Source organism: Orcinus orca, chromosome 13 (assembly GCF_937001465.1).
Source record: "Orcinus orca chromosome 13, mOrcOrc1.1, whole genome shotgun sequence".
Lineage (NCBI taxonomy): Eukaryota > Metazoa > Chordata > Mammalia > Artiodactyla > Delphinidae > Orcinus > Orcinus orca.
The window spans coordinates 45,446,150-45,471,769 of NC_064571.1; the positions used below are offsets into that span (position 1 = coordinate 45,446,150).

Genomic DNA, 25,620 nt, shown 5'->3' on the forward strand with positions numbered 1-25,620 from the left:
ATTTCCATTATAAAATTTATTAAAGTGGGAATGAAATCACATGTGTTTATTGGGATGTTACATATCCATTCCAAAGTATAATCCAAATTATATATTGTCATGTAACAATGGGCTTGCACTGTAAACTTGTACAGTTTTTTTAGTTTACATACCTCTTCAGTAGTAATATCAAAACTAAAATCTTTGTCATCAGGATTAAATACCTAGGTTTTTTTTTTGTTTTTTTTTTGCGGTACGCGGGCCTCTCACTGTTGTGGCCTGTCCCGTTGCGGAGCACAGACTCTGGACGCGCCGGCTCAGCAGCCATGGCTCACGGGACTAGCCGCTCCGCAGCATGTGAGATCTTCCCGGACCGGGGCACGAACCCGTGTCCCCTGCATCGGCTGGCGGACTCCCAACCACTGTGCCACCAGGGAAGCCCAATACCTAGGTTTCTTAATAAAATATTACTGTAATGAACTGGAGGGGGGAAGGAAATGAATATTCTTTAGTTTGATTAATCACTATGAAAACAATTAGGAATATGCTCAAACAGTATAATAAAAACAATGATTTATTGTATATGTGCATTTTATAGATATCATTACCGAAACCTTTTTCCTTCTGTCTTTTCTTTGTTGTCCTGAATGATAAGAGAAAAGGTTGAAAGAGAGAGAGTAAAGGGAAAAAGTTGTAAGAGCCTAGGCAAATTACTACTTTGGACTTCAATTTTCTGATTTACAGTGAAACTAGATAATCTCTAAAGTATTTTTTAGATCTAAATGTTATCATTTAGGAGATAGTCATGGGTGAGAGGTAATTTAAAGGAATTCAAATATAGAGTAAGGAAAATAGAAATAAAAAGATGGAAGAAGACTAGAGAGAAAAGATATTTACTGAATGTCTGTTATTCCAAATGAAATTTACATAACCATAGTATACGTAACATTTTTACTAGGGTTATTCCTACTCTCTTTTCCCAGTTACAAACATACTTTTCTCCACAATGATAGAGTGACTAAACTAAGCTCTTGTACATTAAGTAATATAGCCACAGTATGTACTCAATGAGGATTTAACTTACTGACAGAACATGTACCAGGTTGATTACATAAAACAGGATTTTCCCTTCAGCTCTCTGAATTTTTAACCATGACCTCCTGACCACGCTGTTGTCTTTTCTCTGCCATGACACGTGATCTGACTGCTGCAGTGTAGTGTCCTTGTTTTTGTAAGTTACTAGTTCTGGGTGATACCTTTACCTAAGAGACCCACTTTTCCACTTATACTGCCATTTGCTTTGGGCAATTCATTACTCATTATTTGCTTTAAGTATAAATCAGTCACAAGTTGGATTTAACTCACTTTACTATTATTCTTGCTTGTTCTGTACATCTCAAATTGTGGTTTAGGACTCTTGTTACTCAACTGATCTTTGGGACACAAACTTAGTAGGGAGTGTCTAGTCCAGACTGCCAAATGAGTTTTTAGCTTGGAGAATGTCATTTCATAACTCTTTTTCTTTTTTTTTTTTAGATGTTGGGGGTAGGAGTTTATTAGTTCATTTATTTATTTTTGCTGTGTTGGGTCTTCGTTTCTGTGCGAGGGCTTTCTCTAGTTGTGGCAAGTGGGGGCCACTCTTCATCGTGGTGTGCGGGCCTCTCACTATTGCGGCCTCTCTTGTTATGGAGCACAGGCTCCAGACGCGCAGGCTCAGTAGTTGTGGCTCACGGGCCCAGTTGCTCCGCAGCATGTGGGATCCTCCCAGACCAGGGCTCGAACCTGTGTCCCCTGCATTAGCAGACAGATTCTCAACCACAGCGCCACCACGGAAGCCCCCATAACTCTTAATAGTAAGCAACAATTTTTAAAACACTGTGCTTGGTCTCAGATCATTTATTCTTTTTATTTATTCAAACATTTGGTTAGGATATATGCTAATTTTTAGAGAATAAGATAAGGTCCCTGCTGTCAGGGAGCTTACATTCTAGTGAGAAAGTGAGAGGCATAAAGGCAATTATTGGAAGACCCATGATAGAATGATGTACCAAAAACGGGGATTAGTTGTTATACTGTGGGGTGGGGCTGATGGAGTAAATAGTCTAGGATTGTAAGGATGATTCAGTGTTAAAAAGGCAACAATGTAATTCACTACATTAACATATTAAATGAGAAGAATCATATGGGAGTAGATGTAGGAAAAATTCAGCACCAGTTAAGATATTGGATAGGAATAGGAGGGAACTTAATTTGAAGAAAGGTATTCATCAGAAAATTACAGTGAACATTATGCATTCATGGGAAAACATTAAAAGCATGAAATTTGTGAACAAGATAAAGGATAGCTCTTATCTCCATTATTATTTGTTAATACAGTAAGTAAAGAAACAGAAATGAGATGTACGATTGGAAAGGAGGAGATAAAACTGTCATTTGCTGACAGTATTTTTTTTACTGAGAAAATCCAAGAAAATGAACTGAATAAACTAAATTTTGAAAGGTGGTCAATCAGAAGTGCAATATACAAAAACTACAGTTTTCCTATTATACACTAGCAACGACCAGGTAGCCAATGTGATAGAAAAAAAATCTATTTCACAAACAAAAACCCAAGGAGGAAAAAAAATCCTACTTAAATGTAAAGACATTTGGGGGGAAATTTTAAAATTTTACTAATGCAAATGTCAGTCTTTATCAAATTAATATTTTAAATAAAATCCTAATAAATCTCAACAAGCTTTTTCATAGAATCTTATAAATATCCTAACATTCATAGAAAAGAGCAGCATGTATGACTAAGCAGGACAATTTACTTGTTATTTATTTATTTTAAGCAGGACAGTTTAGAAAGCAAAAACAAAAGAGCGGGAATTGCTCTAATAGAATCAAGATGCTAATAAAGGTATAGTAATATTTAGAAGGTTTTAATGACATAGGAATAGACAAATGGGTTAAAGGAACAGAATAGACTCCAAAAGTGTATCCACACTTACATGGGAATCTAGTGTGATCATAGAGATCAGTGGGAAACAATAAGCTCTTCAGTAATTGATGTTGGGATAATTGATTATCAATATGGAAAAACTACAAATTTTATTCAAGAGAACCTGCAAGAGTACCAACAAACAACCTGTTAGAGTTTAGCAGGGTTTCTAAAGATAAGAGCAATACACAAAAATTGATTGCATTTACATATCAGTAGTAACCTACTAGCAAATATATTTTAAAAATATTACATTCACACTAACAGCAAAAACTAGAAGGTATTTAAGACTATAGCTAATAAAAGGCCTTCCTAGAGAAAATTATAAAGTGGTTTTGAAAAAGGACTCAATGGATATGATCCCAAAAGCACAGCACCAAAAGCAAAAATAGACAAATAGGATTGCATTAAGCTAAAAAACCTATGTGCAATAAAGGAAACAGTCAACAAAATGAAAAGGCAATCTATGGTAGTTATAAATGTAATTATAGTAATAGATTTTGATCGACCGATAATTATGGAGAACGATGAGTGTATACTGATGTAAACAAACAAACACACGCATAAGTAAATTGAAGATAGGTGAATATCAGATTATTGACATAGTTTCAAAGTATGTCTTCACAAAATAATAATTACAAGAGGAAAATAGTAACTATAATGGAGAAAAGTGGCAGATACCAGTTTAGTCAAATGATAAAAGTGAATATCATCAGTAATGGGCTAAATTGAAATCATGTACCACCTCTAAGGATGCATTGGAGAAGATCAGAGCATCTCTTCTATATTTTTCTGTCACAGATACATAACCTGAACTTAATTATGAGTAATATACGATTTAATCAGACAAACCCAATTGAAGGACATTCTATGAAAGTACTGGCCTGTAACCTTTTAAAGTGTCTAGGTCATGAATTTCAAGGAAAGATAGAAACTGTTCCAGCTGAAAGAGACTAAAGATTGCAATTCAGATTACTGAATGCAAAGTGTGGTACTGAGCTAGATCCTTTTCCTATAAATCCATTCCTATTTGGAACAACAAACTTGAATAGATTCTAAAGATTGGATTATAATAACTGTATAATTGTTAATCTCCCAATTTTGATAGTTATATGTGTTTGTACAAGATAAATACCAAAATATTTGTGGACTGTTTGGTATCAGGTCAGCAATTCTCAGGTGATTTAGGAAAAAGGCTGTACTTGTCCGTGCAACTTTTCTGTAAGTCTGATACTGCCCCATAGGTCATTTAGTGTCTTTCAGGTTTGTTTGGTTTTTTTTTCCTCTGTGTGCTTTGGATTTTTTTTTTTTTTTTTGGTGGTACGCGGCCCTCTTACTGCTGTGGCCTCTCCCGTTGCGGAGCACAGGCTCCGGACGCGCAGGCTCAGCGGCCATGGCTCACGGGCCCAGCCGCTCCGCGGCATGTGGGATCTTCCTGGACCAGGGCACGAACCTGTGTCGCCTGCATCGGCAGGCGGACTCTCAACCACTGCGCCACCAGGGAAGCCCTGGAATTTTTTTTTTCCTGTGTATTCAAGTTCACTAATCTTTTGTTATAGTTTCCTATCTTCTGTTAAGCATATGCAATGAATTTTTCATTTCAGATACTGTATATTTTAGCTTTAGAAGTTCCATTTGGGTTTTTAAAAAGTAGTTTACATTTTTCTCCACATAATGTTTGTTTTTTTAAGTCCTTTAGTATATTCATAACAGCTGCTTTGACATTCTTGCCTACTCTTTCCATGGTCTCTTTCATTTCTGGATCTGTTTCTATTAATTGTTTCCATTTTCTTTCCTGGTTACAAATCACTTTTTTTTTTTTTTTTTGCTTCTTTGCATGTCTAGTAATTTTTTATTTTATATTGGACATTGTGATTATTACATTGTGGTGTCTGGATCTTGTTCTTTAAGCAGTGTTGAATTTTGTTTTGGCAGGTTGTCAAGTTACTTGCAATCAGCTTAATCCCTTTTTGTTTTGTTTTTTTGCCGTGCTGCATGGCACACGGGATCTTAGTTCCCTGACCAGGGATTGAACTCATGTCCCCTGCAGTGGAAGCACAGAGTCCCAACCACTGGACAGCCAGGGAATTCCCAGCTTGATCCTTTCAGTGCTTGTTTTAACAGCTTTGTTAGGGAGCTTCTGGAATAGCTTTTACTTAACTGCTAGTTTAGTTCCAAGACATGACTCTTCTGAGGTCTCTACTAATGCTCTAGGTGTTTACTCTGGCTGGTCGGAGCTTAAATTCCTCTGCACTTGGTGAGCTTTGGGTGTTGTTTAGCTTCCAGCTTTTCTGTGCTTGTACTCTGCTCAGCCTCCTGGAGTTTCAGGGTACATATGTATAACTTAGTATTTAGCCAAAATCTTAAGGGCATATTTTGGGAGCTTTTTGTTTGTATAGCTCCCTTGTGTCTGGTGTTCTTTAATTCCCTTGAACTCCAAACTTTGTCTCTTCAAGTTCAGCGAGACGTGGGCTACCCCTCCTTATACCTCATTCTGGAAAGTACCTTACTGCTTCGCCAGGGATTACAGTCTTGCTGTTCGAAGTCTGAAAATAGTTATTTTGTATGTTTTGTCCAGTTTTCTAATTCTTGATGGAAAAAGGGCAAATCTGGTACTAACTATTCCTTCCTATTTGATGTTTTAACTGAGTTTAGTTGTATTATTTTCTCACTTAGTACTATGAGCAATCTCAGTGTAGATGGTTGAGCTGATCCAGTGTCAGGGATTGACAGTATGAATGTGATCAAAGGACAGAAGGATCATTGTTGGGAGGGCTGGCAAGAGAATAGTTGAAGTAAAAGCAATAGTTCTCAGAGTATGGTTTGAGGATCCTTTTAGAGGGTCCATAGGAGTTTCCTACTTCCAACTAAATATCCATGTGAAGCTGATTTTTTCTTCATATACATGAACCAAAATAACACAAACAGTAGATTGAATGCAGAAGCAAAGATGAACATCAGCCTCTTAAGTTAAACCAGATATTAAAGAGATTTGTAAAAATAGTGAAACAATGCCAGTCTTCTCACTAAAATTTTTTTTGGTTTGGTATTTGTAAGCATGTAATAGGTTTATTATTTTTTTAATAAGTTAATAAGTAAACAAATGTGAAATTTTCTGTTTTATTTTCTAATACAGTAAATATTGATAAATATAGCCCACAAAAACAGAAGAATTGCTGAAATAAAGCACCATAAAGTGCTGTCTAGGGAAGGAAGTGAAGGCATTAGGAGTGCAATAGACAGTGTAGAAAAAGGAAGGGATTAAGGAATGAGAGGTTTCTGTTCAGTTCCTATTCTCTATTGGATAGGTGTCAATTTCTTTACTTCTCTGCATTCTCGCATGGACGTGCCTGCAGTTAAAGTCGTAGGAGAGTACTCTGTCCCAGCAACTTCTTAGGTTTCTGCTTTATAATACTATGCACTCAGCCCTTGCATAGGGAATCCTGATTTACTGTCTGCCATTTCACCTGGCAATGTCTTTTTCTAGTTTGCTCTCCTTGTCCTAATGAGGAGCTAGATCATCCTTACTTATGTTCTGGCATTAACTTACCCTTCTGTTCTGGTGCCACCAGTTTTACTTAAATTTCCCATTCTTTAAACAAAAATTTTAATTAAAAATTTAAATTTTCTTCAGCTTTATTGACATATAGTTGACAAATAAAATTGTAATATACTTAAAGTGTATATAGTGGTGGTTTGATGTATGTATACATGTGAATGGATTCCCACCATCTAGCTAATTAACATCTCCATCACCTCACATTTTTACCTTTGTGTGTGTATGTGTGAACCTTTAAGTTCTACACTCTTAATAAATTTCAATTATATAATACAGTAGTTACCATGTCTTACATTAGATCTTTAGGCCTTATTCATCTTGTAGCTGAAAGTTTGTATCCTTTTTTCAACCTCTCCATATTCCCACCCAACTCCCCCGCTCCCAGACGCAGGCAACTGCTTTTCTACTCTCTGTTTCTATGAGTTTGACTTTTTTTTTAGATTCTACATATAAGTAAGAATATATAGTATTTTTCTCTTTCTGGCTTATTTCACTTAGCATGATGCCCTCAAGTTTCATCCATGTTTTCACAAATGGCAGGATTTCCTTCTTTCTCATGTCTGAATAATATTCTTCTCTCTGTCTCTCTCTATATATACATGTGTATGTTTGTGTGTGTGTGTGTATATATATATATAAATATATATATTTCCTATGTTTTTTATCCGTTTATCTGTTGAAGGACATTTGGGTTGTTTCCATATCTTGGCTATTGCAAATAATGCTGCAGTGAACGTGGGAGTGCCAGTACCTCTTTGAGATCCTGTTTATTTCCTTTGGCTTATATACCCAAAGTGGGATTGCTAGATCATATGTTAGTTCTATTTTTAAGTTTTTGAGGAACCGCCACAGTGGTTGCATCAGTACATTCTCAACAGCAGTGCACAAGGGGTCCATTTTCTCCACATCCTCACCAGCACTTATGTCTTGTCTTTTTGATGATTGCCATTCCAACAGGTGTGAGGCTCTTTGTGGTTCTGATTTGCATTTTCCTGATTATTAGTGATGTTGAGCACCTTTTCATGTACCTGTTGGCCATTTGTATGTCTTTTTTGGAAAAATGCCTATTCAGTTCCTCTGCCCATTTTAAAATCAGATTTTTTTTTTTGCTATTGAGTTGTATGAATACTTTGTGTATTTTGGACATTAACCCCTATTAGATATATGATTTGCAAATATTTTCTCCCACTCAGTAGTTTACCTTTTCATTTTGTTGATTGTATACATCGCTGTCCAGAAGCTTTTTAGTTTGATGTTAGTCACGCTTGTTTATTTTTGCTTTTGTTGCCTTTGTTTTTGGTGTCATTGAATTTCTCATTCTTAATGGTGTCCTACCTATTATTCTTGTTCAGTTTCTGCTACTTCAAACTCATTCAACCCTTTGTTTTTGTTTTTGTTTTTGTTTTTGCTGTACACGGCCTCTCACTGTTGTGGCCTCTCCCGTTGCAGAGCACAGGCTCCGGACACGCAGGCTCAGCAGCCATGGCTCACGGGCCTAGCCGCTCCACGACATGTGGGCTCCTCCCGGACCAGGGTACAAACCCACGTCCCCTGCATTGGCAGGCGGACTCCCAACCACTGTGCCACCAGGGAAGCCCCCCTTTGCTTTTATTGAATCTACAAAGTTTACCCAAGATAAGCGTGTTCTCTTGTGTCATCACTCCACTCTTTAATTTCTCAGGGACATTGCCCACTCAAATATAGTCTCCATTTTCCAGTGAGAAGATACAACATTTATTGGTTATCAGCCTATATTTTACATTCTTGATGTAAATAGATTTATTTGGGTTGTGGAAATATATATACTCAAAAGGAATAAAATGTTATTCATTGCAGGAAGGTGGAGAGACAAAATGAGAATGAAGGGAAACATCTGACTTACATTTTGCCACTGTCTTTGAAATATCAGATGCATTTATATCAATTAAAAGCACAGAATACATGTCAGAGTAATCATATGTCCTTTTAGATCATCTGTTAATGAAGATGAGTACACAGTTTGTTTAAAGAAAAAATGTATTATATGATTATTTTTAGTCATCTATAAGTTGATAGGTATATTTCAATATAACTTTTAAAGTATTTCTTTTTTTATTTCTTACAGTAATCCTAAATCGGAGAGTCAGAGAGTAAATAAAAAAGTCAACAATGATGCCTCACTTAGAATTCATAATCTATCCATTTTGGTGAGACAGATAAAATTTTATTACCAGGTAAGTGGTTCTTTTTTTAATCTAGTATTTTAATAACTCCTTGCATATTCACATTTTTGTGTTGTTTAGTATTAATGACCTAGTATATACTAAATGCTTGTTATATATCAGATACTGGTCTGTTTGCTGGAGGTTGAGTAGTAATAACACAGTTTATTTCTTATGCAATGTTAAAGATGCAAGCATGCACTTCATAATTATCTAATTTACAGATAATTTTTGTATTTTATGAATTTAAAATTTTTTAAATTTCCTGAGAATTTATATAGTGCAACACTTTGTTAGCCTACTAGAATTTTGCCTTTGAACAATATACTTTTTATTCCTTTTTTTAACTTAAATTGGATGCATATTTCAGAGTTTGAACATGAGCATTTTTTTAAAATTTTTTATTTTATTTTATGTTTGGCTGTGTTGGGTCTTTGTTGCTGTGCACAGGCTTTCTCTAGTTGCAAGGAGCGGGGGCATCTCTTCATTGTGGTGTACGGGCTTCCATTGCAGTGGCTTCTGTTGTTGCAGAGTACGGGCTCTAGGCGTGTGGGCTTCAGTAGTTGCAGCACGCAGGCTCAGTAGTTGTGGCGTGCGGGCTTTAGGGCGTGCAGGCTTCAGTAGTTGTGGCGCACGGGCTCAGTAGTTGTGGCGCTGGGCTTAGTTGTCTGTGGCGTGTGGAATGTTCCCAGACCAGGGCTTGAACCTGTGTCACCTGCATTGGCAGGTGGATTCTTGTTTTTTTTTTTTTTGAGGTACGTGGGCCTCTCACTGTTGTGGCCTCTCCCATTGTGGAGCACAGGCTCCGGACGCGCAGGCTCAGTGGCCATGGCTCACGGGCCCAGCCGCTCCGTGGCATGTGGGATCTTCCTGGACCGGGGCATGAACCTGTGTCCCCTGCCATCAGCAGGCGGACTCTCAACCACTGCGCCACCAGGGAAGCCCTTAAGCTGTTCTTATTTTGTATTTTAGTTCTGTTTTTAAACCCCATAAATTAAATATTGAAAGTACTGTTAAATAAATCAAATCAGTGTTCTTTTAGATCAAGCTACATGTTTTCCTTTTTTTCCTCCTCATGGTTTTCTTTTGTTATCTCAGACCTGCCTTTGGTATTATTTTCTTACCGAAGTCATCTTTTGATTGTTTGTTTAGAGAAGGTTTGTTGATAGTAAAGTTTATCAATGTCTGTCTGAAAATGCCTTTATTTCACCCTTGTTCTTGAAAGGTAATTTTATTGGGTATGTAGTTTTAGGTTAACAATTACTTTTCTCTCAGTGTTTTGCAGATTTTTACCTTCTCTCCCTGGAGTCCTTTTTGTTTTGGAGAAACCAGCTATCAGTCAAATATTTGTTCTTAGGTTAAACTGTCTTTTTCTCTCTCCTGGCTGCTACTACTGTCTCTTCTAATATTGCTTCTTTTGTATTAATCTGATATTCCTCAGATATTTTTATTATGTGTATATTAGACTTTCCTACTGTATCCTCCATGCTTATTAAACTTTCTTTTACATTACAGTTTACAGTCTTCTGCTACATCCTGAGTATTTTTTTTCAAGACTATCTCTGCAGCTTGATAATTTGCCCCTCATATCTTCTGTTTAACCCACTGATTAAGTTTTGCCTCTTAGTAATCATGGCTTTCATTTGTAGAAGTTCTGTTTGGTTCTTTTTCATCTGCCTTTTCATTTTGTTTATTAATCATTCTTTTAAAATTTTTTCCTTCATCTCTTCAGAAATTTTTAAAATGTCTATTTTTTATTTTATGTTGGATAATTACAAAATCTGAAATCAGATCTATGGGGATCTGAATCTGCCCTTTGTTTTCTGCTTGCTGTTTCTCGTGGTGGTAGCTGTTGTGGCAGTGTGTGTGTGTGTGTGTGTGTGTGTGTGTGTGTGTGTGTGTGTATGTGTGTTAATTGTGAGCTCATTTTGTGGGGGGAAGTTTATCTGTGGGAAAATACTTCTGGGTCTGAGCCAAGGATGCATTGCTTCAGAGAGGATTTGTTTCCTTTTGTGTAGCCAAGCCTGAAACACTTTTCATTTAATTTATTTTAAGCAGCTTTATATTATTGTAGAAGCATACTTGTATGCTGTATATAGAAAACTAGAAAAAATGAGAAAATACAAACATAATTTCAGGGCCTGGAGATTACCATTATTAGCACCTGAATATATGTACTTCTGGATCTCTTTTTCTGCATTTGTGTGTTTGTAAATTATGTATTTATGTGTTTACGTATGTATTTTTTAACTGGGACCACATTATCGCAGATTCTTAGGGAAACAACCCTCCTCAATCTCAAGCAAAGGCCAAGAAGAACTGCTTCTTCTGTGTCTTATTTGCAGGGTTCAGTTTTTAATTTTGTTTTATCTTTTGACAGTTACCTTTTTATTTTCTTTTGAGCTAAGTCAATAAATTTTAAAAGATTTTTAAAAAGCTATCCAGCATTTTTGAACTCCTTCCTTCCTTTCTTTCTAATATTTAGTATTCCTCATTGCCAGAAATAAAAGTCTGTGCTAGGTTTTTTTTAAACTTAAAAAGTTTTTTTTCCTGTATTCCTTCTCTCATTTTCCTCTCTTTGATTTGAGTGAGTTAGGTTCTATGTTATATCTGTTTTGTCTTTTATTCTTATTTTGTGTCAGTATTTCTAGATACATTAAACAAAAGACTAGATAAAGGGGTGCAGTGACTCATTTTGACAATCTTCATCAATCTTGCCCTTATTGGAATGTTGTTAGATCTTTGGTTTCACACTATCTTTAGGGAGATGCAAGTTTTTCTTGAAAATTTTGTGAGACTCCTTGGGAAAGAAGACATAAAAGGCAAGGGGATTTCTTTATCAGAATCTTAAATCATTTGTCAGTGCAACCTAATTCTGTGTTGTCTACTATTGCTTTTTTTTTAACAACTTTATTCATATATAATTCACGTACTGTATAGCCCATTTAAAGTGTCCTATTCAGTGGTTTTTAGTATATATACAGAGTTATACAACCATCTACACCACCAATTTTGGAACATTTTTATCACCCCAAAAAGAAACCCTGTATCTGTTAGCAGTCACTCCCCATTTCCCCGAACCCTGCATACACACTCATCACCACCACCACCACCCCAACCTTAGGCATCTGCTAATCTATTTTCTGTCTCTATAGACTTGCTTATTGTAGACATTTCATAAAAGTGCAATTGTACAGTATGTGGTCTTTTGTTACTGGCTTCTTTCATTTAGCATAATGATTTCAAGGTTCATCAATGTTGTAGCATGTAGTAATGTTTCATTCTTTTTTATTAAACTACTGTTTTCTTGTTCTTTGTCTTCCTCCTGCCCAAGCTAGGTATTGAAATTGTCTTTGTATTGATCATATTAATTTAATGAAGTTATAGTCGCAGAGATATTTGCGGATGAGGGAATTGTAAAATCCATCAGTTCAATGGTTTAGATAAGAGGTTCTTAGTGGAGGGTGATTTTATCACCTGGGGGACATTTAGCAATGACTAGAGACATTTTTGGTTGTTGTACCTAAGAGTACTACTGGCATTAGTGGATAGAAGCCAGGAATGTGGCTAAGCATCTTGCAATGCACAGGACATTTCCCCGTGATTAAGAATTATCCAGCCCAAACAAACATGTGCCTTTCAAATCCAAAACATTATATCACATTGAATTATAGTTCTCTCAGTAGATGTGCTTAACTTTTATGTCACAGGGACAAAGTGGTATAAAAATCTATCTTAAATTCTGGAGTCCAGATATTTAAAATATTTGCATATTTGTCTTTAATATGACATATATGAAATATTTAATAATGAAATATTTAATAATTTAATTAATGATATAATAATCAAAATGTATTTTATATAGTGTATTTAAATCCTGGCTCTCTGTTATGTAGCAGTTGTATAAATGGTACAAATTACTTCCTTGAGCTTAAACGTCTTCATCTATAAAATAAAGATAATAATACTTAGCTGGCAGCTGAGCATTACATAAATTAATAGAGATGAACGTCTTGCAGTGTTTCCTGAGCCAGACACAGTTTTAGGTGCTGGGGATGTGGTCGTAAGTGGCAAACATAACAAATAAGATTCCTGTCCTCACAGAGAAGGAGAAACTGGCTAAGCTGACCAAGAAGGAGATACAGGAGGGAAACTAGACAAGCCGTGGTATCACAAAAGCCTACAAAATAAAGTGCTTCTAAAAAGAGAGAATGTCAAAAACATACTTGAGGGAATTGATTGCAAAGGGGCACAGGGAAGCTTTTTGAAATAATGAAAATGTTGACATCATTACTGAAATGGTGGTTTCAAAACTCTGTACATTTGTCAAAACTCATTAAATTGTACACATAAAATTGGTGATTTTTATTGCATGTACATTACACCTCAATAAGTCTGATTTCTAGAAAATGTATATGTCATTGACAACAATTTTTTAAAAAGGGCAAAGGAGCTGTTCTAGATGAAGGGAGACTAAAGAGGTGTAACAAGTGGAGACAGTGTATCTTTGGTTGGATTCTGAATCTCTCCCCCCAAAAGCTATAAAGAATATTTTGATGGAAAATGTGGAAATATGAATGTGGATTATATATTAAAATGTATTGTATCAATGTTAAAAATAAATTATCTAGCCCAAAATGTTAGTTGTGCTAAAATTGAGAAGCCCAAATGTTAATAGTGCCAAGATGATATTATTATTAATGATTTGATTTGTCTTGACTGTCACCATTTTTTAGACACACCTGTAAATATTTCATTAACATTTGCAGGATGACCACTTACACCCTTTTCTTTTAATTAATCTAAATTTGAATATCAGTGAACTGTTGTAACTTAGAGCTAGAAGTGATTGAGTATCTTAACATTTTGTCAACGTAGTTTCAGATACTTAAAATATTACTGAGTGTTGAAATTCCGCTTGTACCACTGAACCAGTTTACCAAACCCTCTCTACCCGCTCCCTTTCATGCTTCATAGTCTTCCATAAAATCTTTCTAAGGCACTTCTAGGGTATCTTCAGAAATAGGTCATCCATCTTATTTACATGATTAATTGACTTACTAAAATGATTTTTTATTTTCATGTGTAAAACCAAGATAGACATGACCCAGTTTAATATATTGACAGATTTCAAATTAAAGGCCGAATCAGTGCAGTTATTGTCATCTGTTAAATTACCTGACTGTTGGGAAAACCAAAAATTTCCCTGAAAATCTTTCTCAAACAATCAAAAGTATTTTGTTGTATATCATACGCCCCTCAGAAAAAGTATTTGAGGTAACATATTTTGTACATTTTGATTGTCTGACTCGCAGAAGGAGTAAGTTTGGGTAGGTTAAAATTCACAAATGTATGATGTCTCCAGGTTTGTTTGTTTTTTAATGTGTTGTTAAGCATCAAGATCATCTTGCAAAAATGATTCTTAGGGAGGAAGAAAATTGACAGAATACCCTGAGATGATTGTTAGTGGGGGGAATTATTTCAGTGAATCTTTTCAGTGATGATAAGTTAATTTAAGTGTTAGTATTCTTCCCTTTTTTATTTTAATGATGTGGAATATGTAAAAGCTCAGTAAAAATTACAATTTCAGATTGCCCTTCTTTTCTGCTGCCTTTCATTGAATGCCAAGGCATTGAAGCTATAGTGATAAACAGGACAGGCTGTAGCCCTGTTCTCTAGTAGAGGGATAATAGACAAGTAAATAACTAAATCAAATAATTTTGATTGTGATAAATAAGGACAGTGAATGTGAGAGGTCTTGAGAGCAGTAACTGGTAACTTTAGATTATCAGAAAGATTGTTGTACACTTCATTACGTTTAAGTGGCAATTCAGACCTTTTCAAATAATTGCTTGATACATAGCAAGCATCTCTTTTTGTCTTGCAAATAAATATTTAAAAATTTTCAAGTCAGAAAATAAGTAAATTATAGCTGTTATGGAAAATTACCTTGGTGCTTTGATTTTTTTTTTTAAGTTATTTTTATTCCTGTGGATGAAGGCAAGAAGGTGAATTTGATTATCAGAGACACAGTCTACAAGTAAAAATCTTAGTCCACTTTTAGAATTCTGTCAGCAGCCGTTGTTTGGTATGACTGCACAAGCTGCAGTTTAAATAAATACTAAAAGAAGCAAGGTGGTTCTTCAGCCAGCATTAAAATAATGAACTGAATCATTTGAGGCCTAAAAGACAAGAACACTGTACAATTAATAAATTTATTAGGAAGTTTTTGCATGTTTGACGTCACTAATAGTAAAAGTAAAAATTAGGTCTAGTACCATTAATTTAGTTGCCAGAGAAAGCAGGTACTTTTTAAGGTTTTTCTTTAACATCTGTTATAATAAGCAACATTTGGAGTATTTTTGATACTTTGGTCAGATTTTCTTTTCTTTTAACATCATTCATTTAATTTTTTTCTACATGCTACTAAAATATAATAAAATAGTCTTAATTCTTTTCACTAGTAACACGGATAAAATGCTAAATACAAATAGTATGATAAATGTAATTATGTTTGAGTTTTTGAAACAGATTTAGAGTCCCAAAGGAGAGACTGTCATTCCAGTATATTCTAGAAATCTTTGAAGCCCATATTTAGTACCTTAGAAATGTATAGTTTTAGTTTTAGTATTTTGTTCAATGTGATTCAAAAAGGGAAATGAGCCCAGACCTTTCCCAGAAGTATTGTTTAAGTTCTTACTGTGAAGGAAGTGTTATGGGTAACTTGTAGGAAGAAGGAGAAACCTGGTTTAAGTTGTCTTTGAATAGTCTCTAGGGTCTGTCTGGCACAAACTTGAAATAGTCTTTCTTAAGTGCTTTAGCAACATGAATTTCAATTCACAGAAACTTGTGTATCAGTTTTAAAAGTTTCTAAACTAAAACTAAAAAAATAGTTAATATACCATTTTTATAGAAAAGTTATACAAAGCCAATTAAAAATAATAGGAATGAAATGACTTGTATCTTTCAAAGCACTTCTGTTATTTTCCTATTAAGATAATCTCTGCCATTCTTTCTTGTTCTGTCTTTATTTTTATTAATTATTGATGTTCTGCAAATTTTTCTGGACTGTCTTCATACCAGGATAGCTTTTCTACCAATTCAGTGAAGCTTTGCTTTAGTGGTCTTGAAAATTCTCAAATTCTCTATATTTGAATATTTGCATATCTTTCAAAACTTGCATCCTTCTCCTTATCTCCACCTCTTGTTCCCTGGTTTCATTTTATTGTTAGCCCTTATCACCAAAAACATTTACTTATTTTCTTTCTACCCCTTCAAAAATGTAAATTCCATGGGAGCAAGGATTTTTGTTTCTTCATTGCTTTATTTCCAGTATCTAGAATAATGTCTGACAGATAATAAACATGCAATAAATATTTGTTGAATGAGTGGCTGTCCTGATTTTCTCAAAACTTTCTCCACTTTCTATTGTATTGCTAAAACTCTTTCTTTTTCTATACTTTTTTTTTTTGCGGTACGCGGGCCTCTCACTGTTGTGGCCTCTCCGGTTGTGGAGCACAGGCTCCGGACGCAAAGGCTCAGTGGCCATGGCTCATGGACCCAGCCGCTCCGCGGCATGTGGGATCTTCCTGGACCCGGGCACGAACCCGTGTCCCCTGCATCGGCAGGCGGACTCTCAACCACTGCACCACCAGGGAAGCCCTATACATTTTTAAATAGGTTTCTCATCACTTTACTAACAAATTGAAGTCTCTTCACTTATTCATTTACATATGTTATCATTCTTAACCCATTAATTAACAACAAATTAATTGTTGCTCCTGCTTAACAAAGTAGTATTTATCTTGGACTAAGTTATGTATTGTTTTTCCATTTCTTAGCACCTTAATAATGAACATCTTTAGAGCTAGGTGAAGTCTGGGAAGTCTCAGGATGTTATAGTAGAGCTTTAACAATAACAATCAGTTTTTCTAACCTCTGATTTCTTTTATGTCTTGTGTATTTTTTAATGTTACTTGTAAGATTGGAATTGGGAAATAGGAATTTTTACAAAAATGTAGCTAGAATTCTCTGAAGAACCCAAAGAACCAAATAGAGGTTTTAGAATAATTTGGGTTTTTAAAATTTGTATAATTTTTAGCTGCCTTACCTAATATTAGCACTTTCAGACATAACAAAATCAGTACTTGGAAATAAAGTAAAAGGTAGATTTTTTTTTCATTAACTCTAATATTTAATAACCATCATTGGGGCTTCCCTGGTGGTGCAATGGTTAAGAATCTGCCTGCCAATGCAGGGGACACGGGTTCGATCCCTGGTACGGGAAGATCCCACATGCTGCGGGGCAGCTAAGCCCATGCGCCACAACGACTGAGCCTGTGCTCTAGAGCCCGCGAGCCACAACTACTGAGTCCGCATGCCACAACTACTGAAGCTGGCACGCCTAGAGCCTGTGCTCTGCAACAAGAGAAGCCTCCACGATGAGAAGCCCGTGCACTGCAATGAAGAGTAGCCCCTGCTTGCTGCAACTAGAGAAAGCCCGCGCGTAGCAATGAAGACCCAACGCAGCCAAAAATAAAAAAATAAATTTGTTAAAAAATAATAACCACCATTTAAAAAAACTTTACACTTTTGTTTCACTTCTTAACCTTCTCAGCAAAAGTCACACACATAGTAAGTCAAGGAGCGGAAATTTAAGCCTAAGTTTTCTGACTTGACTCTACCATAGTACTCTATACTAGGCATTCACATTCCACCATACTAGAGTACATCTTTAGATACACAGAGGTACGTTTGAATTTGCTTCATCCAAATATAATCAAACGTGATAGTGTACAGGTTAAGCAAACTGTATTAACACAGGAGGTCACTGATGGTACCATATGATGAAAGAATATATGAGATTGCTTTTATCTTTGTGGAGAGACTAAGATAGCATTAGAGAATGAGGTATTAGAATAGGCAGGAAGTGGGGAGCCACCTGAGGAAGAGGATGTAAGAAAGAGGTGGTGAACCATATTAAAGATTAGTACCTATTTGGACAATTTCCTTATAACTCTGCCAACATAGAATGTTAACATGGTACATCAATAAAATAGATTGTCTTGACTTAGATTATCTCCACTAAAAAGGATATAAACAAAACAATGATTGCTTTTTTTTTTTTTTTTTTTTTTTTTTGTGGTACGCGGGCCTCTCACTGTTGTGGCCTCTCCCGTTGTGGAGCACAGGCTCCGGACGCGCAGGCTCAGCAGCCATGGCTCACGGGCCCAGCCGCTCCACGGCATGGGGGATCTTCCCGGACCGGGGCACGAACCCATGTCTCCTGCATCAGCAGGTGGACTCTCAACCACTGCGCCACCAGGGAAGCCCAATGATTGCTTTTTTTAATGCATCTCTCTTATTTATGCTTTCTTTTAAATATGTACAAATATAGTCCTGAAAATTTTGCTTTAGGGCAAGGAAACTAAAAATTGCAATTAATTTGAAATTTATTTCTTTAAGTCCATTTAGCTGTTACATACTTGGCTATAGAATATTTTATCTTGGCATAACTTGCTTTTAACTGGAAAACTCATTTATTAAATATCCAAACTCAGTATCAATCCTTGGAATAAGTGATTTTAGCAATTTTTGACACTTACTATTCTTAACTGTATTTACTAATGTGATGCACATACTGAATATGTAGTTTTCTCTAAATGTGTGCATATTTTTGGTGTTAGTTTTTTTAAGACTAGTAAATATAACACTGAAGAAATTTTTTGAAACTTTCTAATACATATCTGAAAGAAATTACAGATAAAAGATCAATTCTACCTAGCCTCTGGTGTCATGTCACACTCTGGCTATAGGAAACCGCTTTTGAGGATCTAGAATCACACATCTTTAAAAAAGTAATAAAGGTTAACTTTTCATGGTTATTTGCTTCCTCATCATAGTGTTAAGGAAAGAATGATTCAGAAGGAATTGAATACTTAACAAAAAATTATTCCTCAGCAACTAGTTATGTCTGAATGTGTAGTGAAAGCCAAATTGTAAAGACACTCACAGTTATTTCATAATCTTGCAAAGATTCAGTATTATCACATTAAACTAATCAATCCTGTAGTCTAATTCATCCCAGACCCTTTGTAGCATGTCATTATTAGTAGTTATAGTGATAGACATGATGTGTTCTCTCATTTCCTCAAAGAAGAGGTAGTATAAACAGAAGATGCATACTTAGTGTATAACCAAAATGAATAATTTGGAGGCATTCAATTTTCTGAATCATCCTGTACCATCAGAATTTGTATATATTCTTGTCACAAAAAGTTTGACAGAAGTCAAAGGAAGTAAAACATGAATTGTAGATAGGAGAGAAATAACGAGTCACTGAGGAAGAGCTCACTTTCATGAAATACTCGTAAGATAGGATTTTTAATGAACTAACTAGCTTTCTTAATTTTACTATCAGTTGATTTTTTAGTTCTCTCAGAGAGAAGTAACAAAAAAAACTCAAGATACACACACTTGATCTTTTAATTGAGGAAAGTTGTTTAATTATCTAATACCTAAAATTCAGATTTCCAAATAATAGGTATTAGACCAGTTCAACTTGGACACTTATTTGATGGACATTTGATATGTTTATTAACTTAAGCCTATCTGATAATTATAATTTTAGTTATTTAATTCATTAACTTATAGTTACAAAAGATTTAAGACTTTTTAGACATCTTTTTTTTCACATTTTTTAAGCTTTTTAATTGCAGTATACCTCTGTAGGTAAAGTATGCCTACAGAGATGTGCACGAATCATAAGTTACAGCTTGTTGAGTAATTATCCTGTCAGCATTACCCATATAACAACCTTTGGGTATCTTTTTATAGGAGACTTTGCAGCAGTTGATTATGATGTCTTTGCCAAATGTCTTAATCATTGGCAAAAATCCCTTTTCTGGTAAGTATTAAAATTAGCATAATGTGATAATAAAGTCTTATCTTTGTGTAATATTATGATGCTTACCAAGATCTTGCTAATTTCCATTAACTCACTAGGTTTTTTGTGAATCTATATGGAAAGTTGGAGGTGATATTCCATTTTATATAGAGAAAGTAAACAGAATGTTTGTAAGTCGTAGATGGGATCAGACATACATTTTACATTAAGTCCAGTGTTTTTTTTTTTACTCTACCAAGTCGATACTTTTCTGTGATGATTTTTAGTGTCTTATAAACAAGTATAGAAGATAAGTACAGCAGTTATAAGCTTAAAAGAACATAACCTTAGAAAAGAAGTGATTTTGAAATAATTTCTAGGTTTTATAGCTACTATCTACCATTGCCAAAGTTGTTTGAATCTGAGGTTTTACTGATTGATATGTTGTAATTTATATTAAACTACTTTTGAGTGGAAAAAAGATGAGAAGCAGTTTCTTAGATAATTTAAATTATTTTCTTCAAAGTTTCTGCCCTTTACCAGATTTTAAGTGCGACATGTTCAGGGTTTTAATTTTTGAACAGTTGGGGAAATTAGCAGCTACCTAACAGTTTCAACAAAGGACTTATTCTTACAGGCATGTAACCCAAATCAAGTATATCTTCTCCAATTCCCAGTCTCACCCTCAGTCAAAACAAACAAAAATAAAACCAAAATAAAAACGAAATCCAAGCAGCTGTTTTCATTGAGCAAACTACAAATTAGATGGGGTGAATTAGGAGTTTAGATACTCTTTCGAGATATTCTGGAATATTTTAATATACAAATAAAAAATGTAAAAAACATTTTGTATGTAGAATGGAATTGTTTTCAATTCCACATGCATTTAATAATTACTTACCAAGTTAGAGGGACCAGGAATATAAAGAAAATGGTTTATGCTCTGGAGGGTCTTGTGTTGTGGCGAGAGATACACAGATTACTGGGAAATCATGTAATAATTAGTGCAAAGTAGAGAGATGTAAGAATGTTAAGGCTTATAAAATATGGAGCCATTGATTATTCTTAAAGTTGGTAGATTAGTGAGGGTTGGAGACCATTGGTGGTTGGGTCAGGGAAGACAACACAGAGATGTTAGAGCTGTGCCTAGGATTGTGATTAGATTAGTAAGTAGTTCATTAGAGGGACGAAGGGTAGGGAAGAAAGACAGGCAGAGGGAGTAACAGAAGTTAAGGCAGTGGTGTGTGTATATATGTATGTATATTTGGGGAAGCGTGATTAGTGTGGCTAAGAAGGTAGGTTGTTTCATGGAGAGTAGGAGGAAATGTTTGAGAAGACAGATTGGCCTGATGGTGAAATTCTGGCCAGAGAAGTGACTTTTTTTTTGTCAGCTGAATGTTTTAAGAAAATTTGAATTGAATGCTGTTGGACAGTGAATGTACTGTCCAGTTCTGTTACAGACCATAAACTTTATTCAGCTTGTTATATACATTTATTTTACCAGCCTCACCGTAGCTGATATTTAAGGTTTTGATTTTCATGAATCTACGCAGGGGAAAGCTGTTTACATTTTATAGGTAGATGAATCATATAAGGTCAGTGTTTCAGAAAGAAAACGCCAATAGGCCTAAGACCTATTAGGAACCATTTTGGCTGGCTGTGGCATGTCTCTATAGTAGAGGTTCCTAATTTGGTATGCTGGTGTAGTATAATGACGTACGGAGAAGTAGTGGATTTAGAGTTAGCATCCTTTATCACACAGAGCTTTGAAAGCTGTTTTATCTGTACTGCAGCCCTTCAAAATTCCTCTTACCATATTGTGCACACACAGAGCTGCTTTTCTGAATTCTCCACTGCACTTATAAACTTAATCCCTTGGTCAAGTTGTTGTGAATATCACCTCTAGAAGTAATACTACCACTCTAAGAGAGTTGAACTAAAGTAAAATGTTGTACTTAGTAGTTGTTTTTATTTCAGAACAAGGCACAGAAGAAGTTAAAAAGTTGCTTTTACTTTTACTGGGTTGCGCAGTTCAGGTAAGTTAAAATAATTCTTCGTATTTTTATTTTAATAACTTTTTATAAATTTTTCAGGCTCTAGTTTCTGAAAGACTTAAGGATGGGCCATTGGTGTTCAAAGTCCATGTTAGAAAATTTTAAATAACTGTATAACCTCCTAAGGAGAAGGTTTTTGAAGAAAAACACTCATTCTGTTACTTTATTTCAAACTTTAGTTATATTATCAGGTAGTCATAATCATTTAAAACATTTAATTCTTTTTTTTTTATTCGAGGCTTTTAAAGGCCCCAGCTTTTCAAGTTTCCCTAGAGGTACCCTTAAAAACCTCTCCCAGAACATCCTATGATTTATGCACGCATGTGTGTGTGTTACAGAAGGGAAGAGGATTGATGATCAAAAGGAGGCAGAAATTATGAAATCACGATAATCTGCTGGCTTAGGAATCAATTAATGTAATAGAATTAGAAGTAACTTTAGTGCCCATAACACTTTAAAAACTGTATATAAAGATAAAAGAGAGCTTAATTTTAAGTGGAAAAAAGTTTGCTGATGATGATTTAGTCTTCACAAGAGTCTTTATAGTTGGAAGTGAAACTGTTTATAGTTCTGTTTTTAACACCATACTCTCTTTATGCTCTAGAGCTGGGCTGTCAGTAGAATAGCCACTAGCCACGTGTTGCTATTTAAGTTTAAATTAGTTACAATTGAATAAAATTACAGTTTCAGTTTCTCAGTTGCACTAGCTATATTTCAATAGTCAGTAGCCACAGTTAGCTAGTGAGTACTTGTATTGGACAACACTGATATTCTGATTATTCAACTTCAAAGTGAATCTTCTCATTCTATCTTTTTTCCGTCTTGGTACTCTTTCTTGTTTCTAGCCTTCAAGAACCTATCAACTTCATTCGATATTCTTTAAGAAAACCTAACCTATTTATAAAACATTTTCAGAATTCCTAAAACTTTCAGAGTTTGAACAGAGGTGAGATTTAGTACAAATTGTGGGTATTTTAAGGTAAAGGAAGAATTCTCATTGATCTGTGTTGAGACTGTGTTACAGGGTGAGCTTTTAAAGGTAGTATAAATAAACAGTGGCTCTAGGACTTAGAAAAGGGAAGTGTATGTGTTTAAACTGAAGGCAGACAAAGGTATGGCAGTTGAATTGGGGGACCCTTCAGTGAGTCATACTTATTATAACCCTGCCATTTTATATATGCTCACTGGCTCAAACTATACATAAGTCACTTTTGGAAGCATAACATTTAAAAATTGGGGTTACCATACCTAAAAAGTTAGTTATTTTATATATGCCACAAATGTACTATCCGAAAGTCATTCTTAATTGTTCTCACTATGCCTGTCAAATATTATTTACTAGACCAAAAAAATTCTTGTTTTTAAACCTGGTAGTTTTTATCACATCCCTCCAAAACTCTGACTTCCTAGTCATAGATGGGAACTGTACATTTCTCATAATTTAATTTTAAATTTAATTTAAAATTAATTTAATTTAATTTTAAATTTCATTGAATTTCTATATCATCCTAATAATTTTGCTTTTATAGGATAAGGAACTTTCTGCACTGATAGAAATGTGCTTAATTAAATTAAATTTTATGGAAGTAGAAATAAAATATTATGATGTACACTAATCATTAGAGAAATGCAAATCAAAACTACAGTGAGGTATCACCTCACACCAGTCAGAATGGCCATCATCAAAAAATGTACAAAGAATAAATGCTGCAGAGGATGTGGAGAAAAGGGAACCCTCTTGCACTGTTGGTGGGAATGTAAATTGATACAGCCACTATGGAGAACAGCATGGATGTTCCTTAAAAACCTAAAAATAGAGATACCATATGACCGAGCAATCCCACTGCTGGGCATATACCCCGAGAAAACCATAATTCAAAACCAGTCATGTACCACAATGTTCATTGCAGCTCTATTTACAATGGCCAGGACATGGAAGCAACCTAGGTTTCCATCGACAGATGAATGGGTAAAGAAGATGTGGCACATATATACAATGAAATATTACTCAGCCATAAAAAGAAACAAAACTGAGTTATTTGTAGTGAAGTGGATGGACCTGGACCTAGAGTCTGTCATACAGTGTGAAGTAAGTCAGAAAGAGAAAAACAAATACTGTATGCTAACATATATATGGAATCTAAAAAAAAAAACTGGTTCTGATGAACCTAGGGGCAGGACAGGAGTAAAGACACAGATGTAGAGAATGGACTTGAGGACACGGGGAGGGGGAAGGGTAAGCTGGGACGAAATGAGAGAGTAGCACTGACATATATACACTACCAAATGTAGAATAGATAGCTAGTGGGAAGCAGCCGCATGGCACAGGGAGATCAGCTTGGTGCTTTGTGACCACCTAGAGAGGTGGGATAAGGAGGGTGAGAGGGAGATGCAGGAGGGAGGGGATATGGGGATATACGTATGCATATAGCTGATTCACTTTGTTATACAGCAGAAACTAACACAATACTGTAAAGCAATTATACTCCAATAAAGTTGTTTAAAAAATGTTATGATATAATAAATGTGTAGAGTGTAAATCAGAACCTTGCTAAGTTTCTTACTGACCAAAGAGCCAAGTTTCCTTTTTTGAGTATAGTGTCTTCACTAGTAGTTCAGTAATTGGCCCAAGAGATGCAACTAAGCTAGACAAGGCAGTGCTGTCTGTTTTGTATGCACTTCTCATTTGGTAGCTGTAAGAATACCGTTAAACGCAGTTGGATTGCAGTATAAGAGAGGTAGACAAGAGGCAGAGAGTAAGATGCATGTTAAACTGTTATTCAGTACTGAATGGAAAGAAAAAGATGAGGTTTGCATTGTAATATTTTTAGTTTATATAACGTTTTTTAAAAGGTACACAATAAATAATTGCTGCCTTTATTCCACTTGATACATGTGTACTTGTATATACATTCTTAAATTTTGCCCCTGGTAACTTTGTGTTAGAAACAAATCAAATATTTATTGTATTACCTTATATGTGTTGAACTGGGCCACAAAAGTAGGTTTCTTTTATTGAGATTGATAGGATGAAGATGTGAGAATGAATTGTAAGCCTGAAGTAAAAATTGCTTAAAATTTTTTTTCCAAGAAAAAGGGCTGTGTTGTTTGATGATAGGCAAAGCCTGACTGAGCATTTTGGCTGTATTCCGAATTCTGCCACTGACTCACTGTGTTTTTTGGCAAGTAACTTATCCTCTTTGAAACAAGTTCTTGATTCTTTACTTCTCTGTTTGTAAAGTTAGCCTAATTATATTGTACTGACCTTAGATGGTTTGTGTAATGGTTACCCGCTTTAGAACTTAAAACTTTTCAGCGTAAAAATGGTATGGATTTTCAATATGTTGCTTTTTAAATAAATATTTCTAAATTGTTATCTTTCTATTAGGGTAGGTGTATTAGAGATCATTTAAATGCAAAACAAAACCCTCATTGTGCTGTTCAAAATGTAGCCAAGCTTTTTAGCTTAATGAATTTTTGGTTATTTACAACATATTAACAACTATACCCTATAAAGTATGAATGATTGGTTTATTCGTTTCTCTTAGTGTCAGAAAAAAGAAGAATTTATTGAAAGAATTCAAGGTTTAGATTTTGATACAAAAGCAGCAGTTGCCGCACATATTCAAGAGGTAATAATCTGTATACAATTTTTATGTATTTTTATGAAGCTTGTGGTATGTTTTATTTGTATGTCTCCCCAAATACCATCATGGATTAAGCAAGAATAAATCAAAGTCAATTATAGATGAACTCTGCTTTTAGAAAAATTATCTTCTTTTCTTTAGACATAGTTTCTTAAATGAATTATCTTCTACATGGCACAGTGCTGACTACAGATGTACTGTTGCCTTTATCCATAGGGATATAGGCAGAAAGTGCTATTTGAGGAACGTATATTTCTTTGTTAGACATCACAGCATGAGTAGTATAGTAAATGGAAGCAGCACAAAGTGGAT

At 35.1% G+C, this 25,620-nt stretch overlaps 1 protein-coding gene across 14 annotated transcripts in view; it reads left to right on the top strand.

Moving 5' to 3' along the window:
* Positions 1-25,620, top strand: part of CCDC88A (coiled-coil domain containing 88A) — a 193,960-nt gene that overhangs the window by 87,959 nt on the left and 80,381 nt on the right. For all 14 annotated transcript variants that reach the window (XM_033414195.2, XM_033414194.2, XM_004284379.3 and 11 more), the window contains 4 exons: positions 8,626-8,734; positions 19,559-19,628; positions 21,585-21,643; positions 25,210-25,293. In XM_033414195.2, the coding sequence (XP_033270086.1) occupies positions 8,626-8,734; positions 19,559-19,628; positions 21,585-21,643; positions 25,210-25,293 (322 nt within the window). The remainder of the gene's footprint in view (positions 1-8,625; positions 8,735-19,558; positions 19,629-21,584; positions 21,644-25,209; positions 25,294-25,620) is intronic.